We start from the raw sequence: 20,328 nt of genomic DNA on the forward strand, positions 1-20,328 counted from the left end.
GGGACTTCAACATCTACATGACTCAGCAGCCAGAAGCCACCGGAGCAGACAAGGGTGGCATGTCCAGGAGGCCGCTGAGGGTGGGAGAGCGGGCCTTCCTGTCAGTCTTCTACAAGTCTGCAGGAAGAGCCAGTCACTGCCAGGTGCTTTGAGCCTCAGAACAGCCTGAGGCGTGGTGGCCACAGGCTGGCCCTGTGAATTCAAGCAGACCTTTGCATATGACCTGAATTAGCCTTTACACCCTAGCAGTGCCTTGACCAAGTGAATTCCCTGGGACCTCAGGCCCTTAGTGTATATAAGTGCAAGACAGATAATGCTCTCCCCAGGGTTAGTAGAGAATGGAGGCATACAAGTGCCTGGCAGTGTGCTGAGTACCCAGCAGACTCCATAAACGATGGCGAGAAGACTCATCAGGCACTGTGTACTACTGGGTAAAAATGGTGAGGCCTCAGACTTTGGCCTGTGTGACCTAAAAACCCCCAGCCACAGCCCTTCCTGGAATCTCCCAGCTTAGGGTTCAGTATGTTTTCGAAAACAAGATCCTTGGAAGTGAACTGTCTGTTACAGTTTAGATGTTTAACCATTTCATGTGCTGGCCATAAATTAAGGCCACAAGTTCAGTTTTCTGTGTAGTGCTCTTCACTTTAATTGTCACTCACTGTCTTAGCAGGACAGTGCCCAGTGTAAGCTAGCACTTGGCAAACAGTAGAGCGTCTCCTCAGTGACTGCTTCGTGGCCCAGAGGGATTGCGGGGGATCTGCTCTGCTCTGTACTTGTAACTCAGGCCCTTGTCAGGGTATGGACAGAGATCACACATCCTCACTTCTCCTTCTTGGCCATACATTTGTAATTTTGTGCTTAAATGTGTTTACATGATTACAACAGAGCACTCTGTTCAAATCCATGCTAATACCCCAGAGAAGCAAATGGGGTACTTTCTGGCCTTGCTCCTACTCAGGGTTATTTTTACAACTACAACCCTGCATGAAGTTAGATAACTTTGAGGAGACCATAGTAATCTCCTTCACCTCTCTAAGCAAGATGTGAGTTGGTATTCTTCCTTGAGCCATTCAATTCCATTGGCTTAGGCCAGAGGGAAGCTACAGTTTCAGTATGGGAACATTATGTTTAAAGCATAGTATGTGGCAAACACAATCCAGATGTTTGGTTGTACATAGGAAATCATTTCTCACAGCATCCCTTTCTCATCACCTGTCACAGTCCCTACTCTATATCTGAGGACGTCAAGGCAGATGCCATGGGTTAAACAGCAGGGCCAGACTTGGGCTCAGTTCTGAGTCTAATGCCTGTGCTACCACATCATTGAACAAATTTCCAGCCAAAATCTGTAAGGAGGAACCAAGTGAGGAATGAAGAATCAAATGAAGTCATGTAGAGTATGACTTTCCTAAGTAGACAGCTCCCCTTCCAAGGTAATCCCATCCCTGCTTTGGCAAAACAGCTACTTGGATAACATCAGTGGGTTATGTGTATAGTTTGGAGTATAGGCCCTGGCAAATGCAGCCAAAGTGCATTTAAAACGGCCTTCCACCTATCCCTGCAGCAATGTGGGGGTGAGTAGACCCTGGAGAACTAGATACCAGCTACTGTACCAAGTACTCATGGCTCCTGGTGACAGGATGTGGGCTGGGGGGTGCAGAGCCAAGACTGCTCCTTTCAGTGTTGACTCATTGTGTCCTTGGCCTCAGAGACCACCCATCTAAACCTCACACTCATTGTGTCCTTGGCCTCAGAGACCACCCATCTAAACCTCACACTCATAGTGTCCTTGGCCTCAGAGACCACCCATCTAAACCTCACTGCCTGTAAGGGAAAGGGGCTGTACTTCAGCATCGCACCCAGTATCCCCCCATTGGTGGGGAAGAGAACTCAGATGCCAGAGAAATTCACCCTAGTGGTTGGACTGTTTTACCACTACTCTAAGATTATTAGGAAATCTGGAAATTGACTGCCACATCAATGCCATTTAAGAAGATTACTAGGTACTTTATGTATTTCCAGAAAAGTAAAAAAGAAAAAAAATCATCCATTTTTGCCAACTTTATTTTTAGAAAAGTATTTTATTCAAGCCTCTCCTTACTTATTACAGACATAAATACATGCATTCAGACAAATGAATACACGAGAGGACCGTATAAAGTAATTGGCACATCACTCCAGGATGCTTTGTCAGTTACTGGAAGAATTTGGTGCCTCTAACTTTAATCTTCTCCATTAAAATATCCATTCTGCTTCAGATTGTGAAGCCCATAATATTTTAGACTGTCTCCGTGGATCTGTTAGTTTTGCTTGTCAATTTAATTTGTACTCTATGACTTTGGGTGGCTTGCTAGATTGTTCATGGGAACTTGTGATCTACAAAGGGTGCCGAGCATGGAGTTCTAGCCCCTCGGAGAGCCTGGGCATGCGGGGTTTGTGTTTGTGTATAGATTGGCAGATCTCGTTTGTAGCCAGCCTGATCACTGTGATGGTGGTGGAGGGCGTGGCGGCCGGCAGAGCTGCAGAGCTGCAGAGCTGCGCGTTACTGTCGGATGCTGTGCCTGCAGTGGCTGCAGGATGTGTGCTTTGCAACAGTCTTCAAACACCACCGCATTTAATTCTCAGCGCTTCCTTGGGCGGGATTATTTCCCTCTTCAGAGCTAATGAAAACAGACACAGCAAGAGCAGTTACTTGCCGGAGATCATAGGATAAATTAGATCACCAAAAACTTGTTTGCCAGGGGCAGGGAGATGGCCCAGTAGGTAAGCACTTGTGCAAGCATGAGGGCCAGAGCTCAGACCCCTGGCAGCTGCATGACTGTGTAGGTGCTGAGTGTGTGGCCCGCCCCCACCTCTTACTCCAGGACTTGGGAGGCAGGCAAGCTGACCAGCCAGACTGGCAGTACCTTCAAGCTGTGGGTTCAGTAATAATTAACTTACTGCTTCAACAAATGATATGGAGAGTTTGAGGAAGATACCCAACTTCACCCTCACATAGTACACATATAAGTACGCACACACGTACGCACACACATTACAAAAAAGAGAGGTTGCCAAATGATAGCACCAAATGCATTCAAAGCAAACCAAGTCATCAAAGCCTAGTTGGGGTGGTTTTTGTGGGGTCTTGCCGGGTAATTGTCCTTTCATCTGTCCTCCCTGGGCAGGAGAGCTTGAGCTATGGGAGCAGACAGGCTGCTGCAGTGGAAGAACTGAGCCCACTTCCGAGCATTTGCCTGGGCTGCTGTAGTGGCCTTACCCCTGGCCTGTTGTGTCTCCTGACCAGGGCACACTCCACATGTCTCCCCTTGGTCACAAGCCCGTCACTAGCCACCGGGCCTTCAGGATGAAGTCCAGATTCCTCAGCGTGGTCTTCCATTCTAGCCGCGGGGTCCCTTACTATTGCCGAGCCCACCGTGTTCGTTCCCACCTTCCTTTTACCCCTCTGTCTGCTTATGAGGAACTCCTTAGATGTTACCTGCCCCATGGCACTTCCCTGACTGCCCTTGAACAACTTAGAGGCATTCTTTCCCCCTCCACAGGCTGCTGCTCTTTTCCTAGATCTTTTTCCCACTGTTTCTCTCAATGACTTCCCTAGAAGCTTTGAGGCCCTAGATAAGAGACTGGTAGACGCCTATGTCCCATTACCTCTTCCATGTGCCTTACAAACTCGGAAGTGAAGAGCCTGGATAAGTATGTGCATGTAGCATTGAGTGAGTAATGAAGAATGGTTTTAAAAACAACATGTTTCCTGAGCTAGCAGGAAACATGCCATTCTGGGATCACATGGAAAGTGTTTTATTCCACCCAGTGATGAGCTACAGAGAGATGTCCCTTCATAGCATGAACTGTTCAATGAGGTGAGCAGCAGACAAGAAGGTGATCTGGGCATTTACGTGGTGCCTAGCGCAGAACAAAGCATATAAGACTTGAAAAGCAGAGACTGAACCCCCTGGCTCTGGCCTCTGACTTCTGCTCACCAAGAAGGTTCTCACCAAGCTTTTGGTGGTAGACTCTTCCTTGGGGGAAGAGGGGATTTGCCCAGAGTTTGGTAGCCTTCTCAGCTTCCGGTGTGAGAGCTGACTGGTCAGGAAAAGCCCTCTTGTCGTCAGGAAGGTGGAAGGGTGGGAGGAGCACATAGGAGGAGTCTGGATTCAATCTAGCTCTAAGCCAAGGGTCCCCATTTTCATGTGACTCTGTCTTCTAGATGATGTCTGTCCTTATGAACACCATTGTCTTTGAAGACTGTCGGAACCAGTGGTCAGTATCCAGGCCTCTCCTGGGGCTCATCCTGCTCAATGAGAAGGTGAGTGTGCTTTCAGGAAGGGCCGCAGGAGGAGGGAGAGGCTCTTAGACACTGAAGGCCACGGGGTAGAGAGCTGGGGCCTTGACAACCTGGAAGGCCTTTCCCCAAAGGCTTCAGGTCTTCTTGAGTTAGCAGAGGCCACAGAGGCCCACACTGCACTGGCTGTGTGGATTGCTTGGCAGTATTTCAAAGTCACTTCCCTTCCCTTGCCATTCCAGGGGAATTCTGAGCAACAGTCCTTTTGCCTTCTCCTCCAGCCTCCCTTTATACCTGGGGACCCCAGACACGATCCACAGGAGATGACAGCAGCAGCCCTTGAGGGACTGTGCATAGGGCCAGTATCCTTCATCCGGGGAGCATGCACCTCGGTCTCCTCGGTGCTCTGGCCACCCGACCGCCTCCCAAGCACCCTGGCTTCCTTTGGAACTCGCCCTGGCCTCTCAGCAGTCAGGAGGAAGAGTGCATTACTGCTTGGAAGAATGAATTGTCTATACAATAAGATAGTACTGGGAAAAAGACAGTGAGATTAGAGGCAGCCGCATACATTAAAATTCAAACTAAAATCCCAGCCTTGGAAGGAAACTAATAGAAGAAGAAAATACATCAAAAAGAGAAGAGCTGTCTCATCACTCACCTGTGCTGAAGTATCCAATTTTAGCCACATTCAATAGCACTGCCATTCATCTTCCCTCGGTGTTATTGGGATTTAAACCCAAGCTCTATGAAAGAGAGCAGTGCTTTTAAAATGATTGAGAGGGAATAAGGGCAAATTCGGTGTTTAGAAAAAGCTTATGACATCACAATATTATACTTTACTGATGGAGGCAATATTTCATGGTTTAGGATGAAAAACTAATAATTTTCTATTTGGTGTGAGTCACTGCATCATTATAAAAGGGAAAAATAAGTCGTTTTGTGCATTCCCAGTCTTGTTCAGGAAGACATTGTGGTTTAAGTATAATGCCTCTGATATATAGTATTTAAGTATTAGTCTGACTACATATTAATTATGTGTGTTTTTTGATGTGAGCTGTTTTAATGTATGATGGAAATTAAATATCATACAGCTTGCTTGAAGAGATAAACAAATGACTGGCAAGATGTTGTCTTTTGCCGAGAATCGGCTGTTTCCAGTGATTAGGACCTCTGCTCAACATCAGAGCTTATTTTTGTATACAAGACCACAGACCCCAGCAGAAAAAGGTGGGGGGCTGAGCAGTTATTTGTGACCAGGTATGACAGATACTATTCGTAATGCCAGGAAGTGCTCCCAGAACTAAGTAGGCCCCTCTAGTGCCTGCCTCAGCAGAGCAGACCCATGTAACCCAGAAGGACAAAGTTGGAACACAGCCCAGAGCTCTTTGAGAAGTGATTCACTGAAGCCAGGAAAGATGATGAGGCCGAAGGGGAGACCCATGGCTGGGCCTTCAGTCATCCCAAGTGTTCCCTGGGCATTAAGTTAAGTCCTCCTCAGCCTGGGGCCCTTCTTCTTTCAGCCTTCCTGGGACAAGTAGAATTGAGACCCCAGGAGGCCAAGTTCAGTCTCCCACAGAGGAGGCAAAGACTCTATCAGGCTAAGCAGGGCCAATACAGCAGTCACAGGCAAGAGACTCTAAGAGCAGGGGTGATACAAGGTACACCTAGAAATGCTTCTGCAGCTTAAGTTTTCTCTAAGGATAGAAAGTTCAGTGTGAACCTGGATGAAAACCCCTGAGCATCAGTGAGCGCAGGTAGACCCCAGCTGGACGGGTCTCTTGCAAAGGTTTGGAGTTGGAACCTGCACCTGACACTGTTCTGTCTCCCAACAGTATTTCAGTGAACTGAGAGCAAGTCTGATAAACAGCCAGCCTCTCCCCAAGCAGGAAGTCCTTGCCCAGTGCTTCAGGAACTTGATGGAAGGAGTGGAACAGAACCTGTCTGTCAAGAACAGAGACAGGTGAGCATTGCCCAGTGGGGCATCTCGAGGGGCATTCAGGCTTGCTGAAAACAATTGGACTGTAGTTAGCACAGCTCCAGATTGATGCACCTTTCCGTTACACCTTGTGATCCTAGACCCAGGTCAGTTCCAGTCACTACACTTTGCTGGGTATTTGCTCATAGATGCCAAGATTTTACAAATACAGCCTTTGCCCTTAAGCAGTTTATAATCCAACAGGAAAGAAGTGAAAAATAATTAATTGGAAAACAAATGAAGGGGAGCTCACATTATCCACGGAGTTGAGGAAAGACTTCTGGCCTTTGAACAAGCACAGGCCTCGAGGGTGGACAGACCTCAGTTAAATGTTACCCCTGCATAAGCTGTGTGACAGAAAAGCAGCCACCTCTCTGCTGGTCTCTTCACAGTAAGAAGGAGCCGGTGACAGCCTTGGCTGTGGTGCCTAAACAACAGACGGTCATAAAGCCAGCGAGCTGTTAAGTGTTGGTTTCCTCCTCTGCCTGTCCTTTAAGAGTACCGATGTCGGCCAGGCATGGTGGCACATGCCTTTAATCCCAGCACTCGGGAGGCAGAGCCAGGCGGATCTCTGTGAGTTGGAGGCCAGCCTGGGCTACCAAGTGAGTTCCAGGAAAGGTGCAAAGCTACGCAGAGAAACCCTGTCTCGGAAAAAAAAAAAAAAAGAGTACCGATGGCATTGGCCAGTGAGATCTAACCAAACTCATTACTATGAATGAATCATTTATTCAGTTTATAAAACTGTAGGCATTTGGAACCCATGGTAAACAAATTGTTCCAAGTTCCTGGCCTCATGGAACTTACATCTAGAGGATGAGACAGACAGTAGTCACTGATAAGGAAGAAAACGTGCTCAGGGAAAAACTACCCCCCTGACCTTTCATCAAACACTATAGCATTTGCAGGACAGACACACTGTCGGTGTGGCCAGGTCTGAGCTGTGGTAATAAAGCAAGGTCAGCTGGGGGTGCAGACACCTTCTCCTGGCCGTTCATCGAAGCCTCAAGTAATCCTCTCCCATCCAGAATGGGACGAGCTCAGACACTGGAAAGGAGAGGCGGCTGTTGAAGTAGCATTCCTGAGCTGCTCTGGGAGGTGGTACGGCCGTCCTCTCAGTCTCGTGAAGGAGAGGCCACACGGACTGGCTGTCGTCCTTATGCCAGCACTGTGTTGAGAGACTTGATCAGATTCACTCCTGCATTCCCTCAAGACAGTAGTTACTCACATTAGGTACCATAACAAGTGGTTATTCATTCAGGCTGCCTAACTGGTAGTGGTGAACCAAAATTTGGACCCAGTGCCTCTTGTTAGGTTTTTTAACAGTGTTATATAGCCTAGGCTGGTCTCAAACTCAGTATATAGAAAAGGATAATTTTTTATTATTGCATTTATTTGGGGTTGGAGGTATCAGAGAACAGCTTGGCAGGAGTTCGGTCTCAGAGACCTAACTCAGGTCATCAGGCTTGACAACACCTGTGTTAACCTGCTGGCCCTTCTCACCGGCTCCAAGGATAACTTTACATTTCTGATCCTCCATTTCCTAAGTGCTGGGATTACAGGCATGGGCCTGTGCCCAGTGTATGTAGTTCTGGGAATCAAACTGCCTAGTACACAAGTATTCCACCAAACTGAGTGCGTGCACACACACACCCACTGCACAACTGTACTCTTCTAAGAGGGTTGCACCACAGTAGTGCCAGCTCGCCTCAGACTGAAACTCAGGACCCTCTACCTCTGCTTTCTGACTGCTGGCTTCACAGACATGAGCAACCACTCTCCACTGCCTCCTCCTCATTTTCCATTCACTAAATTCTGTTTTAGTGAGGGTTCTAATACCCACCTTTGGGAAGATGAGTAATGATTAAAGTAGTCCTATGTAAGCTCAATCCAGTATTTGAGACATAGTGTAAAAATTGTTTTCATGATTTAGATAGTAGAGCTTCAGATGCTCCCTCTCCCTAAACTGTTGAGAATGGATTTGGTGGGGACTCTTGTTTCAGGGGGTGGGTGGCGCTGGTAGCAGGAGAGGGGGCAACGTGGACGCCCAGCCCTGAGGAGCCTCCCTGCAGGAGGGTCCTGGGTCCCGAGCTCCACGGCGCCCTTCCTCCAGCTCTCACGTGGCCTGCACCTTCACCGCTTCTCTTCCCACAGGTTCACACAGAACCTCTCTGTCTTCAGAAGAGATGTGGCAGAGGCCCTGCGTAGTGATGGCAGCCCTGAACTCGGCAGCTTGGACATGATGAGCTGACCCAGCTCCTGAGCATGTGCTGTGCTCCTTCGTCAAGAGACTCTGCAAGGCCTGGGGCCCAGACTGCGATGCTGGCCAGCCCCGAAGAGTGTATTTTCAGAACAAGCAACAAAAGCCCTACATTTTTATAAGTCTGACCTAATTATAAAAATTTATAATAGTGCACATACAATGTAAATTCAGTATTCAAAGCAGAACATGTTTTCAATCTTATCTGGGGTCCCACAATGCCGAAAGGTCCAGAAACTATATTTAACCAAAGAACATAATAAACCAGACTAGCACCTAGTTCGTGGCTCTGAAATCAAGGTTGTTGATTTGAAGATTCAGCCCTCAGTGTGGGTCCTGAATTGAGACAAATGCCATTTGAACCTGTTGGATTAGTAGTTTTTACATCTGGAAAATGCCACATTAGGGACTCTGGGCTGTGGGCATTGAGAAGGAGCCTGGGAGTGCTATAAAGCATCCCCCAGGACTGCACATAGGCCTCTCTGCCTCAGCAACATCTGATAAAGTTGAGAGACAGTAACACAATTAAACGACTTACAAACAATGTTTGCTTTCCACTGGCATAAATCTGAAGTGGTTCAGTCTGGAAGAATTAAGCTGTGCGGTTGCTGCCTGCAGAGAGATGTCCTTCGGATTCTGGAAGCCCCAGGAAGAAGTTCTGGGTGTACCAGTACCTAGCTAGTCCTTTTAACTCCATTTAATTGGAAGGAAGCTGGCGGTGGCATGTAGTGTTGGAAGCAGCCCTGCCTTCTTGGACCACCCCGAGCAGTTCAGGTGCTGGCTGTCAGGTTCCCAGAGGATGGAGTAGCCGCCCGCCCTCCATCCTCCACACTCTTAACCACTGTTGGATTGTGACTTCATCCAAACACAGGAAATGAAGGCCTTCAGTTTGTGACCCGTCATAACTAAGCTCTTCATTTGAAACTGCCACTGTCAAATGGGCTTCCTATCTCACTGCTGTCCTCGTGGTTCAGGCTTACAGTAAACACTGTGCCCATTATTTCTGATAAGACATGAAAGCTTGGCCTCCCTGTTGCAGGGAAGAAATCCACAGGCTCTTGTTGTAATCTTGTTTCTCAGACTAGTGTTTCTTCAAACGTTTCCTGATAGTTGAGTTTTGCAACAGGCTTGTCATATAAAATTGAGCCACCTAAGTTTATCTCAAAGTGATTGTCTTCCATGTGCAAAAGGGAGTCGGGGGAAATTATGGTCTGGATGAGACTGCTTGTGGTGTTTAATGGCAGATGGGCCTGAACCTTACCCCACCCCACTCCGTTAGGAAATATAACTTCCTAGAGAAGACAAATCCTATACTTTGAAACATCAGCTTTCAAAGGAGCTTGACAAGAATTTCACTTTGGTTTTTGTTGTTTTTAATTTGTTTAGTTTTGGTTTTCTTGAGACAGAACCTTGCTGTGTAGCCCAGGCTAGCCTGGAGCACACTGTGACTCTCCTGCTACAGCCTCCTCGGTGGAGTTGACCAGTACGGGCCACAATGCCCAGCATCTTGGATTTGGGGTGTTTGGGGCGGGGTGGTTATAACTGCACTCATTCTACAAAAACTACAAATGCTTATCCCATTCCAGCGCTGTTTCTTCACAGATGCCCAGGGTCTAGAAACACTAGACTGTCTGCATTAAAATGTTCACAAGAAGAGAATGGTGCGTCCCCCTTGGTTTGCCACACAGCCAGGTATCGCCTGGGAGTTCCAGCAGGTGGAGAGTCTCTTTCATGCTTGGCCTTAGAAAGCTGCTTTTTGAGAAGCAGGGCCCGCCTCTGCCCTTGTGCCTCAGGGGACTTGAATGCTGGACTCAGCACTCTGAGCAGCCCACTCAGAAGGGTCAGCAAGCGTGGACTGCCTACCTTACCCACACTGCCTCCCTTCTCACTGCACATTAGGAAGGAAGGCCCAGATGCCTGCAGCTACATCTACCCATCTACGACCAGAGTGAGACCCTGCACAGTGTAGTAATTTGAACAGCCCAGAAGAGCCCTCTTGGCTCCCTGGAGTCTCTTCCACTGGCATGACAGCCTACACATACCTTGGGATTGTGGTCATGGGAACCCCTTCCAAGATGCAAAGCTGGGCTGGCTTATAGCAGCTAACTGAGGTGACCAAATTATCCAAATGCCAGAGAAGCTAAGCATCGCACTAGAGCAGGCCGGTGAGGGAGACTGAAAAGAGTGGATGACCTGTCACACTGCCCAGGCGTAGCCAGGCTGGTACTGAGGAGGAAGCAGCTTGAGAGCCGCGAGCATTTATGCAGCCCATGGAGAGAGAAGTAGGACTTGGGGTGTGGCTCTGAGGGAGCAGGTACAGGGCCCTGGGTTTCATCCTGGCACCACAGTTAGCAGGGGCAGAGCGAGAGTAGGAAAGAGCCATTTCAAGAGAATTAGAACCACTGTACTATATTGAATCCACCTACTGGACCTAGCTTCCCATTAAGAATGTTTAGTATTGTTTTCCCTGTTTCAGAGATGAGAAAACAGACTGAGAAATAAGAAAAGGCCACATAGCCGGGCGGTGGTGGGACACCCCTTTAATCCCAGCACTTGGGAGGCAGAGGCAGATGGATCTCTGAGTGTGAGGCCAGCCTGATCTACAGAGTTCCAGGACAGTCAGGGATACACAGAGAAACCCTGTCTCCAACCCCCCCCCCAAAAAAAGGCCACATAGCTAGACACACACACACACACACACACACACACATACACACACACACACACACACACACACACACACACCGCTTAGTCCAAGAGTTCTGGTAAGAGGTGAAGGGAGATTGGGCCTCACAGTCCACACAGTCAAGGCACGTCCTAACTCTCTCCCTCCACGGCTGCATGTTGTTGGTCAAGGACCTCTTCCCTGAAGCAATTGCCCTTCAAGTCTCATGGCCTCGAGCAGAACCCATTGCCTGCGGCCATTTTTTTCTCCTCCACCTGGCATCCTAAGCCGGGAATCAAAGTTAGATTTCCTAACTGTACCTGTATTTTTTTTTCTACTTAATCCCAAATTGGGCCCTCTGTGGCTGGTACTGAAGAGGCTATCAAGGGACCCTTTGGGCTCCCCAACCAGTGGGACTAGATACCCCCAGGAGGAAAGCCAGTCCTAATGAGACACTTGGAGCTGTGTCGGTGAGCTCTGCCATCAACTCATCCTCCTGCTGTACTTCATAAAATCGTTCCTGAGACTTTTTAATGTTTTATTGAGGTGCAAGTTTACGAGGAAGCGAACCTTTCCAACTACAGCAAGAGTAACCTGCCTCCTTGGCATATTAAAAAATAATGTTAGTGTCGGGTTTTACGTCCCACAGTTTGGATTGCTGATAAGAGCGCTTCCCTTGACAAGATTCTTTTTGAGGTTTACAGAAAGCGTAATAAAATATGTAAGTTACATCTCCACAAACAAAAGCTATAACATAAGTTATTTATAAGCGTGAGATACAAACAGTATCACGATAAATAAGCCATAAAGGGTACCTACACCATCCATCTTAATGTAATTTGCCCAACAAAGGGGTTGAAACGAAGTCAAATTCAGTAGAGAAAATTTGTCAGGAAGGAAGCAAATTTGTAGAACACAAAATGGGGGAAATGGCAGGTGGGTGAGGGACAGAAATGGATGTGAGGTGAGGCTTGGAGGTCCCTGAATGAGTGCAGCATATGCTTGCCCAAAGGGACTGTCCCACCCCTCCCCACCATACAGCCTGCCATCTGCACCTAGTCCCAGCTCCAACGCCCTCCAGCAGCACACAGCCCCTGGGAACGGAATATCCTAGTCCCTTCCCTCTAGTCCTGTGGCCTCATGCTACTGCCGCTCCATGGTCTGAAACTGACCAAGCCCCAGGATCCTAGGAGCCCTTCATCTGCTCCAATGGTTGTCATCCTGTGGGTCGTGTAAACTTTGGCAAACCTCTATCTTAAAAAAAAAAAAAAAAAAAAAAAACCATTGTAATTCATAACAGTAGCAAACTAACAGTTAAGAAGTAGCAACGAGCCGGGTGGTGGTGGCCCACGCCTTTAATCCCAGCACTTGGGAGGCAGAGCCAGACGGATCTTTGTGAGTTCGAGGCCAGCCTGGTGTACAGAGCGAGATCCAGGAAAGGCGCAAAGCTACACAGAGAAACCCTGTCTCGAAAAACCAAAAAAAAAAAAAAAAAAAAAAAAGAAGTAGCAACGAAAGTAATTTTATGTTTGGGAGGTCACCACAGCATGGGGGAACTGTATTAAAGGGTCCCAGCGTTAGGAAGGTTGAGAACCGATGGTCTCCTTTACTCATCCACGAATGAGACCAAGTCTTTGCCCTCTCGGAGCTGGTGGCTGCATCACCAAGTCGGCTGCAGCCCAGTCCAGTGAGGACCGGAAACGGATAGAGAAAGAAGTCTGGGTCCAGGGGTGCTTTGGAGGATGAGAGAGCTGAGAGCTGGCCTGGATCTTGATGCAAAGGGTCCAGCCATGGATTGAGCTGGAAGAGAAGCCTGAACAGAATCTAGAAATTCCTGGGCCCCAGTTCCCATCCTTCCTTCTTTATTCCCTCATCTACCCTAAGGAGATGCCATGGTTTCCTACCACAAATTGAAAGACCCTCCAGGAAGCAAAGCCCTGCACTGAGCCCAGAACATGGACTTGGGTGCCCTAAAAGAGCTCCCAGGCCAGCAGGAGAGGCAGACAGCAGCCCCCCACAACAGCCCTCACCTCTACATCTGTCTCTTTTACCCAGACCACCCCAGGAGTAGAAGTAGTTAAGTCAAGGAAAAGTGGGCCTCATGGTCCACTTGGTCCAAAGATGGCCCAGCTCCAGGCCTCCCCAGCAGCAGGTGCTGAACAAGCACCTCTGTGGTGAGGCCTTGCATGCCCACCACCTAGGGCCCCTTTTCCTTCCTCCAGCTGGCAGCCTTGAGCCTTTTCCAATCCCCCAGGCACTTTCTTCCCAGACCCTCCCCACTGTGGCAAACTGATAAGGACTCAAATTTCACTGCTCCTACTATCAGAGAAAGTAAGTATGAAAGTCTGGATAGCTAGGAAATTTGAGTATGTGCTCAGTAAATACTTGTTGGATAAACTGGGGCAGTTGTCATTTTCTATTCTAAAGACTAGAAGGACCCTAGGGCTCCTACATAGGATGTGTAGTAAGCAGGTCAGCAACTTGTAACATGATGTGTGTGCCGAAGCATGTGCTTATGCCTTTTATGGAAGTAGACCGTAATATTTCCCTCAATCTTTCAAATAGGATAACTGGCCCAAATACACTTAAGGGCCTTGATTCAATCCCTACTCCATTTTAAAGACAGGAAAATTGAATCCCAAATCACACAGGAAGTCGATGGCTGAAGAATCTGAGCTGCCTGCATCCAGACTCATGGACCACTTGGAAACTGCAGCATCCTGCCACTCATTCCTGAAGCCCCAAACATTCTACAGGACTCTCAGCAAGACCACCTTTTCTCCCAGCTTCACTCCCTGGGGACCAGGAGAAGATGCATGCAGCCTGGAAGTCCCTAGATCCCCAAGGACCCCTGACCCCAGTTCCCTAGCTTTCAGAACCTCCATTTTTTGAACCTCTCTCTCTCTTCAGTGCTTGTACCCTCTCCCCCACTTCGGTGTTGAATTAATAGCAGGTACAAAAGAGCAGCAACTTCACCGTTTCTGGAACACCAAAAACAGATCAAAACATGCTTGGCCAAACCAGGCTCAAAGGAGACAATTGCCTTGAGTGTGTTTATGTAAAGAGGGGGGAGGAAGGAATTTTGACAAAGTAAACTTTAAGCACAACAAAGAAGAAATTAATTTTTAAAAAGTAAAAGCAAGACAAAACATTTATGGAAAAGATGACTCAAAGAAAAAATTAACAGATAACAAGGGGGTGGGCATGTAGCTCAATTGGTAGAGTGCTTTTCTAGCACTCACAAAGCCCTGGGTTCAATTCCTGGCCCCACATGAGCTGGGCATTCAAGAGGTAGAGGCCGGAAAGGTCTTTCTCAGCTACATTGACACCAGCATGGACTACATGAGACCCTATCTCAAAAACAAACAAGCAAAACCAGGGTAATGAGCCTGGCAGAGTGGAACATTCCTGTAATCCTAGCACTTGAGAAACTGAGAGTTAATGAGTTTGGGAGCCAGCCTGGGCTCAAAATAAAAGAAGATAATGAAATGAAGTTTGCTTGTCCACCAGTCCTGGAGATTGAGCCCAGGGCCTTCCCCATGTTAACTAAGGGTTTTACCACTTATCTATATCCCATCAAGGGCATTTTCCAAGACCAATAAAACAGACTTTTTTAAGCAAGTGTGACCCATAAACAAACACAAAAATGTAAGAGAGGGTAAGCAGGAGCTGCCAATCCCAACATTTATTTCCTGGTACCTTTGAAAGCTGAAAGAGATGGACAGGACTGGTTTCCACCAGACTCAGTAGGTGGCTTGTTAGCAGACTGCTGAACCCCACCCAGAGTTCCTGACACGGGGGCTCCCCAGGATCCAAGAATGCCATTTCTAACAAACTGCCCAGTGCTGCAGACCCGGCCGGCCGGCCGGTTCAGAACCACTGGCCATGACTTCGACTGACTTACTCCCCCTCCCTGGCTGCCAAAATGCCCTCCTTTGTCCAAGGAAGAATAGAAGGGGGTTGTGATCAGCAGCTCAGAGCTCTGGGTGACTGAGGACCCGGAGCCCTAGAGAGGTGAGACAGTCCTCACCCCTGCTGGGCGCCAGGCTAATGCTTTCCATGGGACCAGCTGGTACAAACGGTACCGCTGCTACACAAAGAAACTGAGGCACAAAGAGGCTCAAAGCTTCTGAGTAAACCGAGAGGTTCCTACACTTGCCCTGGAAGCAGTGCTGGCCATGCCAGCCATATCCTGGTCATCTTGTTCCGAGGACCTTTTGGCTACAGCCTGTTGGGCATTTTCCCAGCTCCTGGAAGTGTCCAGGCCTGGAACCCAAGGCTAGGCAGGCAGGAACGGAGATGCAGTGCAGTGCCAACACCAGCCCTCACATCTGGACCCAAGTGATCTGAGCATCACCTCAGTTAAGGCCCTGCCCTCCCTGGGTGAGTGGGTAATTAGTGCCATCCCTGACACATAGAGTTCTCAAGGACAAGAGAGTCACCTCTGTCCTTAAAGGTACTATTATATAATCCGGAGTGTGACTGTCGGGAGTGGCATTTCTTACAGCCGCTTCCAAATGTTATTTCATTTTGTTCTCATGGCTACCCTGGGGGTAGCTACTCCCCTCTCTGTTTTACAAATAAAGCAAATGAGGCTGGAGAAGGAAAGCAGGGAGCCCAGAAGTCCTCAGACCTCCAGCAGCGGTGCCTGCATTAGAAGTGAGAGGCCCCCAGAGTCAGCACAATAGTATCTCCTATCTAAAGGTCCTTGTCTCGGCCAGGGCATCCCACGCTCCTAAACTCTCACTGTTTCCGGGCCTCCCTACCACAACCCTGCACAGTGGTTCTGCCAGGGCCAGCAAAGCTGCCCAATGTCACACAGCTGGCGGCTGACCTAACTGCCCACTAAGGCCTAGAGGAGTTACAAAGCCTGAGTCGTCTGGTTTGTTGAGAGCAATGAGAATGAGAATTTAAAAGCTCACTGCCTCCTTCCTGTACTCTGACCCTATAGGTGAAGAAATACACTGATCCAAGACACCTTTACAAAATAAAAACTACCAACAAAACGAGCCATACCATAATAGAATACACCATCCATCACATTGGGCGTGGGACTGGAAAGGGTGCTGACCGATTGTGCTGCCCTACTAAGTGCAGGGCTCTATGCTCTTAGCACTCTCGATATCTCTCTCACCGTGCACGAACCCTCTGCATGCTTTACCCCATTTTACAAATGAAAATCCAAAGCCAAAAATGATGGAGTCACTAGCTCAAGCTTACTCGGCTAGGAAGTGGCCCGCCCAAATCTGCACACAACTTCTGACCAACTGCACAGAGACCGCTTGGGGTCTACACACTCTGGGAACGAGAGAAAGAGCCCTACCGGGAGGGAGTTCAGCGCTCAGAAATTACAGCCAACGACTTTACGACCTGCCGGCTAGGAAAAAGACTCTGGGTCTCACCTAGGCAGGGAGAAAGGTGACCGCGCCCCGTGTGGTGCTGGCCACGGTGCTGCCCTGCCGGGATGATGTGGACAGTCCCGGAGGCGACAGCAGAACTTGGGGTGGTCAGCGCCTGGGCTGATCTGGAGCTGGCAGGAGACATTTCCTTATGAAATGTCTCCATTTGCTCTAAATGGGAACTGCCCCCTCCTGTACCACTAGCGAACTGAGGTCCCCAAACCTGCTGACCCTCGGAGGGATCCCCAAGCTCTGGACCACAGCCTCGTCTATCCCGCAACGAATTTTGAGGGTCCGGATCCCAGCTCCCCACCAAATGACCTCAGGTCCCTAGTCCAGCTGCGCCCGGCACGCGTGGGCACCTGCGAGTCACTGCTCAGTCCTCCTGGCTGGGGCCAGGGAGCGTCTCCAAAGTGGCCGCGACGCCTCGTTGGAAGCCGGGGAGGGGGCGAATTCTCCCCACGCGGGTGTCCTCGGTGGCGTGGAGAACGCTCCGGTGCTCTCCTTGATCCACGCGTGGACAGCTCCAAGCTTGCACCCCACGAAGCGACGCTTTCGTTGCCTCGGCGGAGGGCGAGCAGCCCAGAGGCTTCCGCAGATTTCGTAGGACCGTTCTTGGGTTGCATCTCCATTGTAACTGAAGATTCATTTTGTTTGGGGTTTGCTCAGATGAAAAAATTTAGAAGACAACGAAAATCCCCGCGGCAAAAGCCATTTCCCTAGCAGCGCTCCTGCCGGCGGGTGAGGCGGCGGGAAGCAGCCGGGCCCGAAGTGGGGAGCGTCTGCTAATTGCAGCTTCGTTAGATTTCGGGTTTGAGAGGCTGCGGTTCGGGCGCTAATATCCGCCGCCCATTATCCCGGCTAATAAATTTGACCTATTGTTCGTTTGTTAAAATGATGTCACCTTGGAACAGTCCCTAAGCTCCTATTTCCATGAATTAGGCCTTTATTGAAAGCCGAGAGCCAATGAGAGGAGAGAGGCTTGTTGATCGCAGCCAATGGCTGCGGCGGGAGAGGAATTAGCAGCGGAAACTCCAGGTTCGGTTCAAGAAAGATGACACAGAGCCTGTCGGGCCCGCGCACTCTTGGCAAAGTTTCAGTGCGACTGGAGGCGCCGGGCGCTCCATGGCCGCGCCGTAACGGGGACCCAGCCGCCTCCCCGCCCAGCCCAGCCCAGCCCTTCCGCCCGCCCAGGATGGAGGCGCCCGCCAGCGCGCAGACCCCACACCCGCACGAGCCCATCAGCTTCGGCATCGACCAAATCCTCAACAGCCCGGACCAGGACAGCGCGCCCGCCCCGCGGGGCCCCGACGGCGCCAGCTACCTGGGAGGGCCCCCCGGGGGCCGTCCGGGCGCCGCATACCCATCTCTGCCCGCCTCCTTTGCGGGCCTCGGCGCGCCCTTCGAGGACGCGGGATCTTACAGTGTCAACCTAAGCCTGGCCCCCGCTGGCGTGATCCGGGTGCCAGCTCACAGGCCGCTACCCGGGGCCGTGCCGCCGCCACTGCCCAGCGCGCTGCCCGCCATGCCCTCCGTGCCCACGGTCTCCAGCCTGGGCGGCCTCAATTTCCCCTGGATGGAGAGCAGCCGCCGCTTTGTGAAGGACCGCTTCACAGGTGAGCAGAGCGGGCCACCAGGAGCCAGGCCTCGGCCCTCTGGGGGCCAGGGGCGCCGCGCCCTGTGCACTCCACTCCCAGGAACGATTTCAGAGGCCCAGGCATGGTGGAGGCCTCGGCTCCCAGGGCTCGGGGCGGCCGTGGAGGGGAGGGTAAATCGGAGAGTTGCGGGAAAAAGAAACCAGCGTCCCCGGGAAGGGAAGGGTGTCCCTGCCTGGCTTGGCGCCGCCGGGGACACGCGGGACGAGCGAAATAGCGGAGCACTGTGTCCCACGGGGCTCCACGTGCGGCCTGAACGGTGGTGGGGCTGGGCTTCAAGGGGCCTCATGTGTCTCTGCAGCGGCGGCCGCGCTCACGCCCTTCACCGTGACCCGGCGCATTGGCCACCCCTACCAGAACCGGACGCCGCCCAAGCGTAAGAAGCCGCGCACGTCCTTTTCCCGGGTGCAGATCTGTGAGCTGGAAAAGCGCTTCCATCGCCAAAAGTACCTGGCCTCGGCCGAGAGGGCGGCGCTCGCAAAGTCCCTCAAAATGACAGACGCGCAGGTCAAGACCTGGTTCCAAAATCGGAGGACCAAGTGGCGGTGAGAGAGGCCCGCCCGGCCCTGCCCTTCACCTGCCCCGCCCTACGCCTGCAGCCCAGCATCCTGCCCTCTCCTGTGCTACCCCCTGCCCGCGCTCCCTGGACCACACACCTCCCTTCTTTTCCAGATTTGTTGTCCTTCCTTCCTATCGACCTGTATTCCTCTCTCCATCATCTCCCATGCTTCGGCGTCTACATTTCCAGCCCCATGTCGCCAGTGTTTTGTCTCGCCTCTTTTGCTCGTTTGGGTTCCTCCCACCTGCCCCCCACCACACACATCCCAGGCCTCCCACACTCTCCTCCCTCTCCCGATCCAGCCCACCCACTCGGATTTCGGATTGATAGCCAAGGCGGTAGGGTCCTCACTCCAACTCTGTTTTTTTGGTTTTTTGCTTTTTGTTTTTATATACGATCCTTGCTTCCATCCAACCCGTAAACGACGAAGCGATGTGTCCTAGAGAGGGCTTCAGGACAGTGCCTGGGAGAATCTTATCAGACTGACCCCATCCGGGGCCGCCCAGCTGGTGGTGCACAGCCAGCCAGTCCACCCGTGGGCCCAAGTGACCCCACTGGCCGCAGGGCCGAGTCAGTTATCCATTGCCCTGCCGTTGTTATCCCGCAGGGGGTAACAAAACACACACAAAAAAAACAAGATTTATTGTTGGCGAAGCCACAAAATCCGAGTGTGCAGGTGGACGGCGGGCAGAGTGCCCTCCCAGCGCCCCCGGGGTGCACAAACAAAACCCAGCGGTCCCACCCGCTCTTTCGCCCCGCGGGCCTCGGGGAAAGTGTGTGCGGGCGGCGGGCGGCGCCTCGCCTCGAGGGGCTAAGCTGCCCCTTTCCCGGGAGGGCTGGGGCCCGCTGGTGGCCTAGCAATGCCCAATGCGTGACGGTGCTGTCCCTCTCCCTCCCTGGGTGCAGGCGGCAGACGGCAGAGGAGCGGGAGGCGGAGCGGCAGCAGGCGAGCCGGCTCATGCTGCAGCTGCAACACGACGCCTTCCAGAAGAGTCTCAACGACTCCATCCAGCCCGACCCACTCTGTCTGCACAACTCTTCGCTCTTTGCTCTGCAGAATCTGCAGCCCTGGGAGGAGGACAGTTCCAAGGTCCCTGCTGTCACCTCGCTGGTGTGAGCCGCCGGCGCGCACCGTAGCTACGGATCGCCGCCCCCACCAGGCGGGGCGCCCGGGTCCCCCAGCCGGGCTGGGGAGGGAAGCTGGGCCGAGAGGGGCAGGGCGGCCCGGCTCGCGTGGGCCCTGGGGCGCGCCGCACAGCGCCGGCCGCGGAGGGGGGCTGGGCCCGGGTCCGCGCGGCTGCACAATCCGAGCCCCCGCCCCGCGCCCCGTCCCGCCCCAGGCCCGGGCCTGACAAAGAAGCGCCTTACGTTACTCCGCCCCGCGCCCGCACCCCCGGGCTGGGCGCCTGTATTATACTTTGTACTTTTGCCCAAACGTGTAAATAATAAAAGTTTTGGCTTTTTTCTTTAGAAACCGGCCACCTGCTTCCCCTGCGGGGCCGCTGGAGGAGGGGCAGCCGGCCCGGCGACCGGGGA

General features: G+C 51.3%; 2 protein-coding genes and 1 long non-coding RNA gene across 6 annotated transcripts in view; 2 read left to right on the plus strand and 1 right to left on the minus strand.

The window, feature by feature from the left end:
• The window catches only part of Ranbp17 (RAN binding protein 17), a 340,305-nt gene extending 331,512 nt beyond the window's left edge, over window positions 1-8,793 (plus strand). For 3 of the 4 annotated variants that reach the window (XR_013053188.1, XM_015997609.3, XM_006978884.3), the window contains 3 exons: window positions 4,208-4,306; window positions 6,115-6,242; window positions 8,409-8,793. Coding sequence is in view for 2 of the 4 variants with exons in the window: in XM_015997609.3 (XP_015853095.2) it covers window positions 4,208-4,306; window positions 6,115-6,242; window positions 8,409-8,505 (324 nt within the window). In the remaining 2 variants the exon portion in view is untranslated. The remainder of the gene's footprint in view (window positions 1-4,207; window positions 4,307-6,114; window positions 6,243-8,408) is intronic. The other variant, XR_006075264.2, reaches the window with a different exon arrangement.
• On the minus strand, window positions 2,062-9,324 carry LOC121831724 (uncharacterized). The gene is made up of 3 exons (XR_006075265.2): window positions 9,053-9,324; window positions 4,941-5,025; window positions 2,062-2,660 (listed from the first exon to the last, which is right to left on the minus strand). It is a non-coding gene; the product is annotated as an uncharacterized LOC121831724 (long non-coding RNA).
• An 8,449-nt stretch (window positions 9,325-17,773) lies between these two features.
• Window positions 17,774-19,970, plus strand: Tlx3 (T cell leukemia homeobox 3). The gene is made up of 3 exons (XM_006978883.3): window positions 17,774-18,194; window positions 18,535-18,778; window positions 19,699-19,970. The coding sequence occupies exons 1-3, from the start codon at window positions 17,774-17,776 to the stop codon at window positions 19,907-19,909; spliced, it is 876 nt and encodes a 291-aa protein (XP_006978945.3). The 3' UTR covers window positions 19,910-19,970.
• Window positions 19,971-20,328: the final 358 nt, after the last annotated feature.

Source organism: Peromyscus maniculatus, chromosome 8 (assembly GCF_049852395.1).
Source record: "Peromyscus maniculatus bairdii isolate BWxNUB_F1_BW_parent chromosome 8, HU_Pman_BW_mat_3.1, whole genome shotgun sequence".
Classification (NCBI taxonomy): domain Eukaryota; kingdom Metazoa; phylum Chordata; class Mammalia; order Rodentia; family Cricetidae; genus Peromyscus; species Peromyscus maniculatus.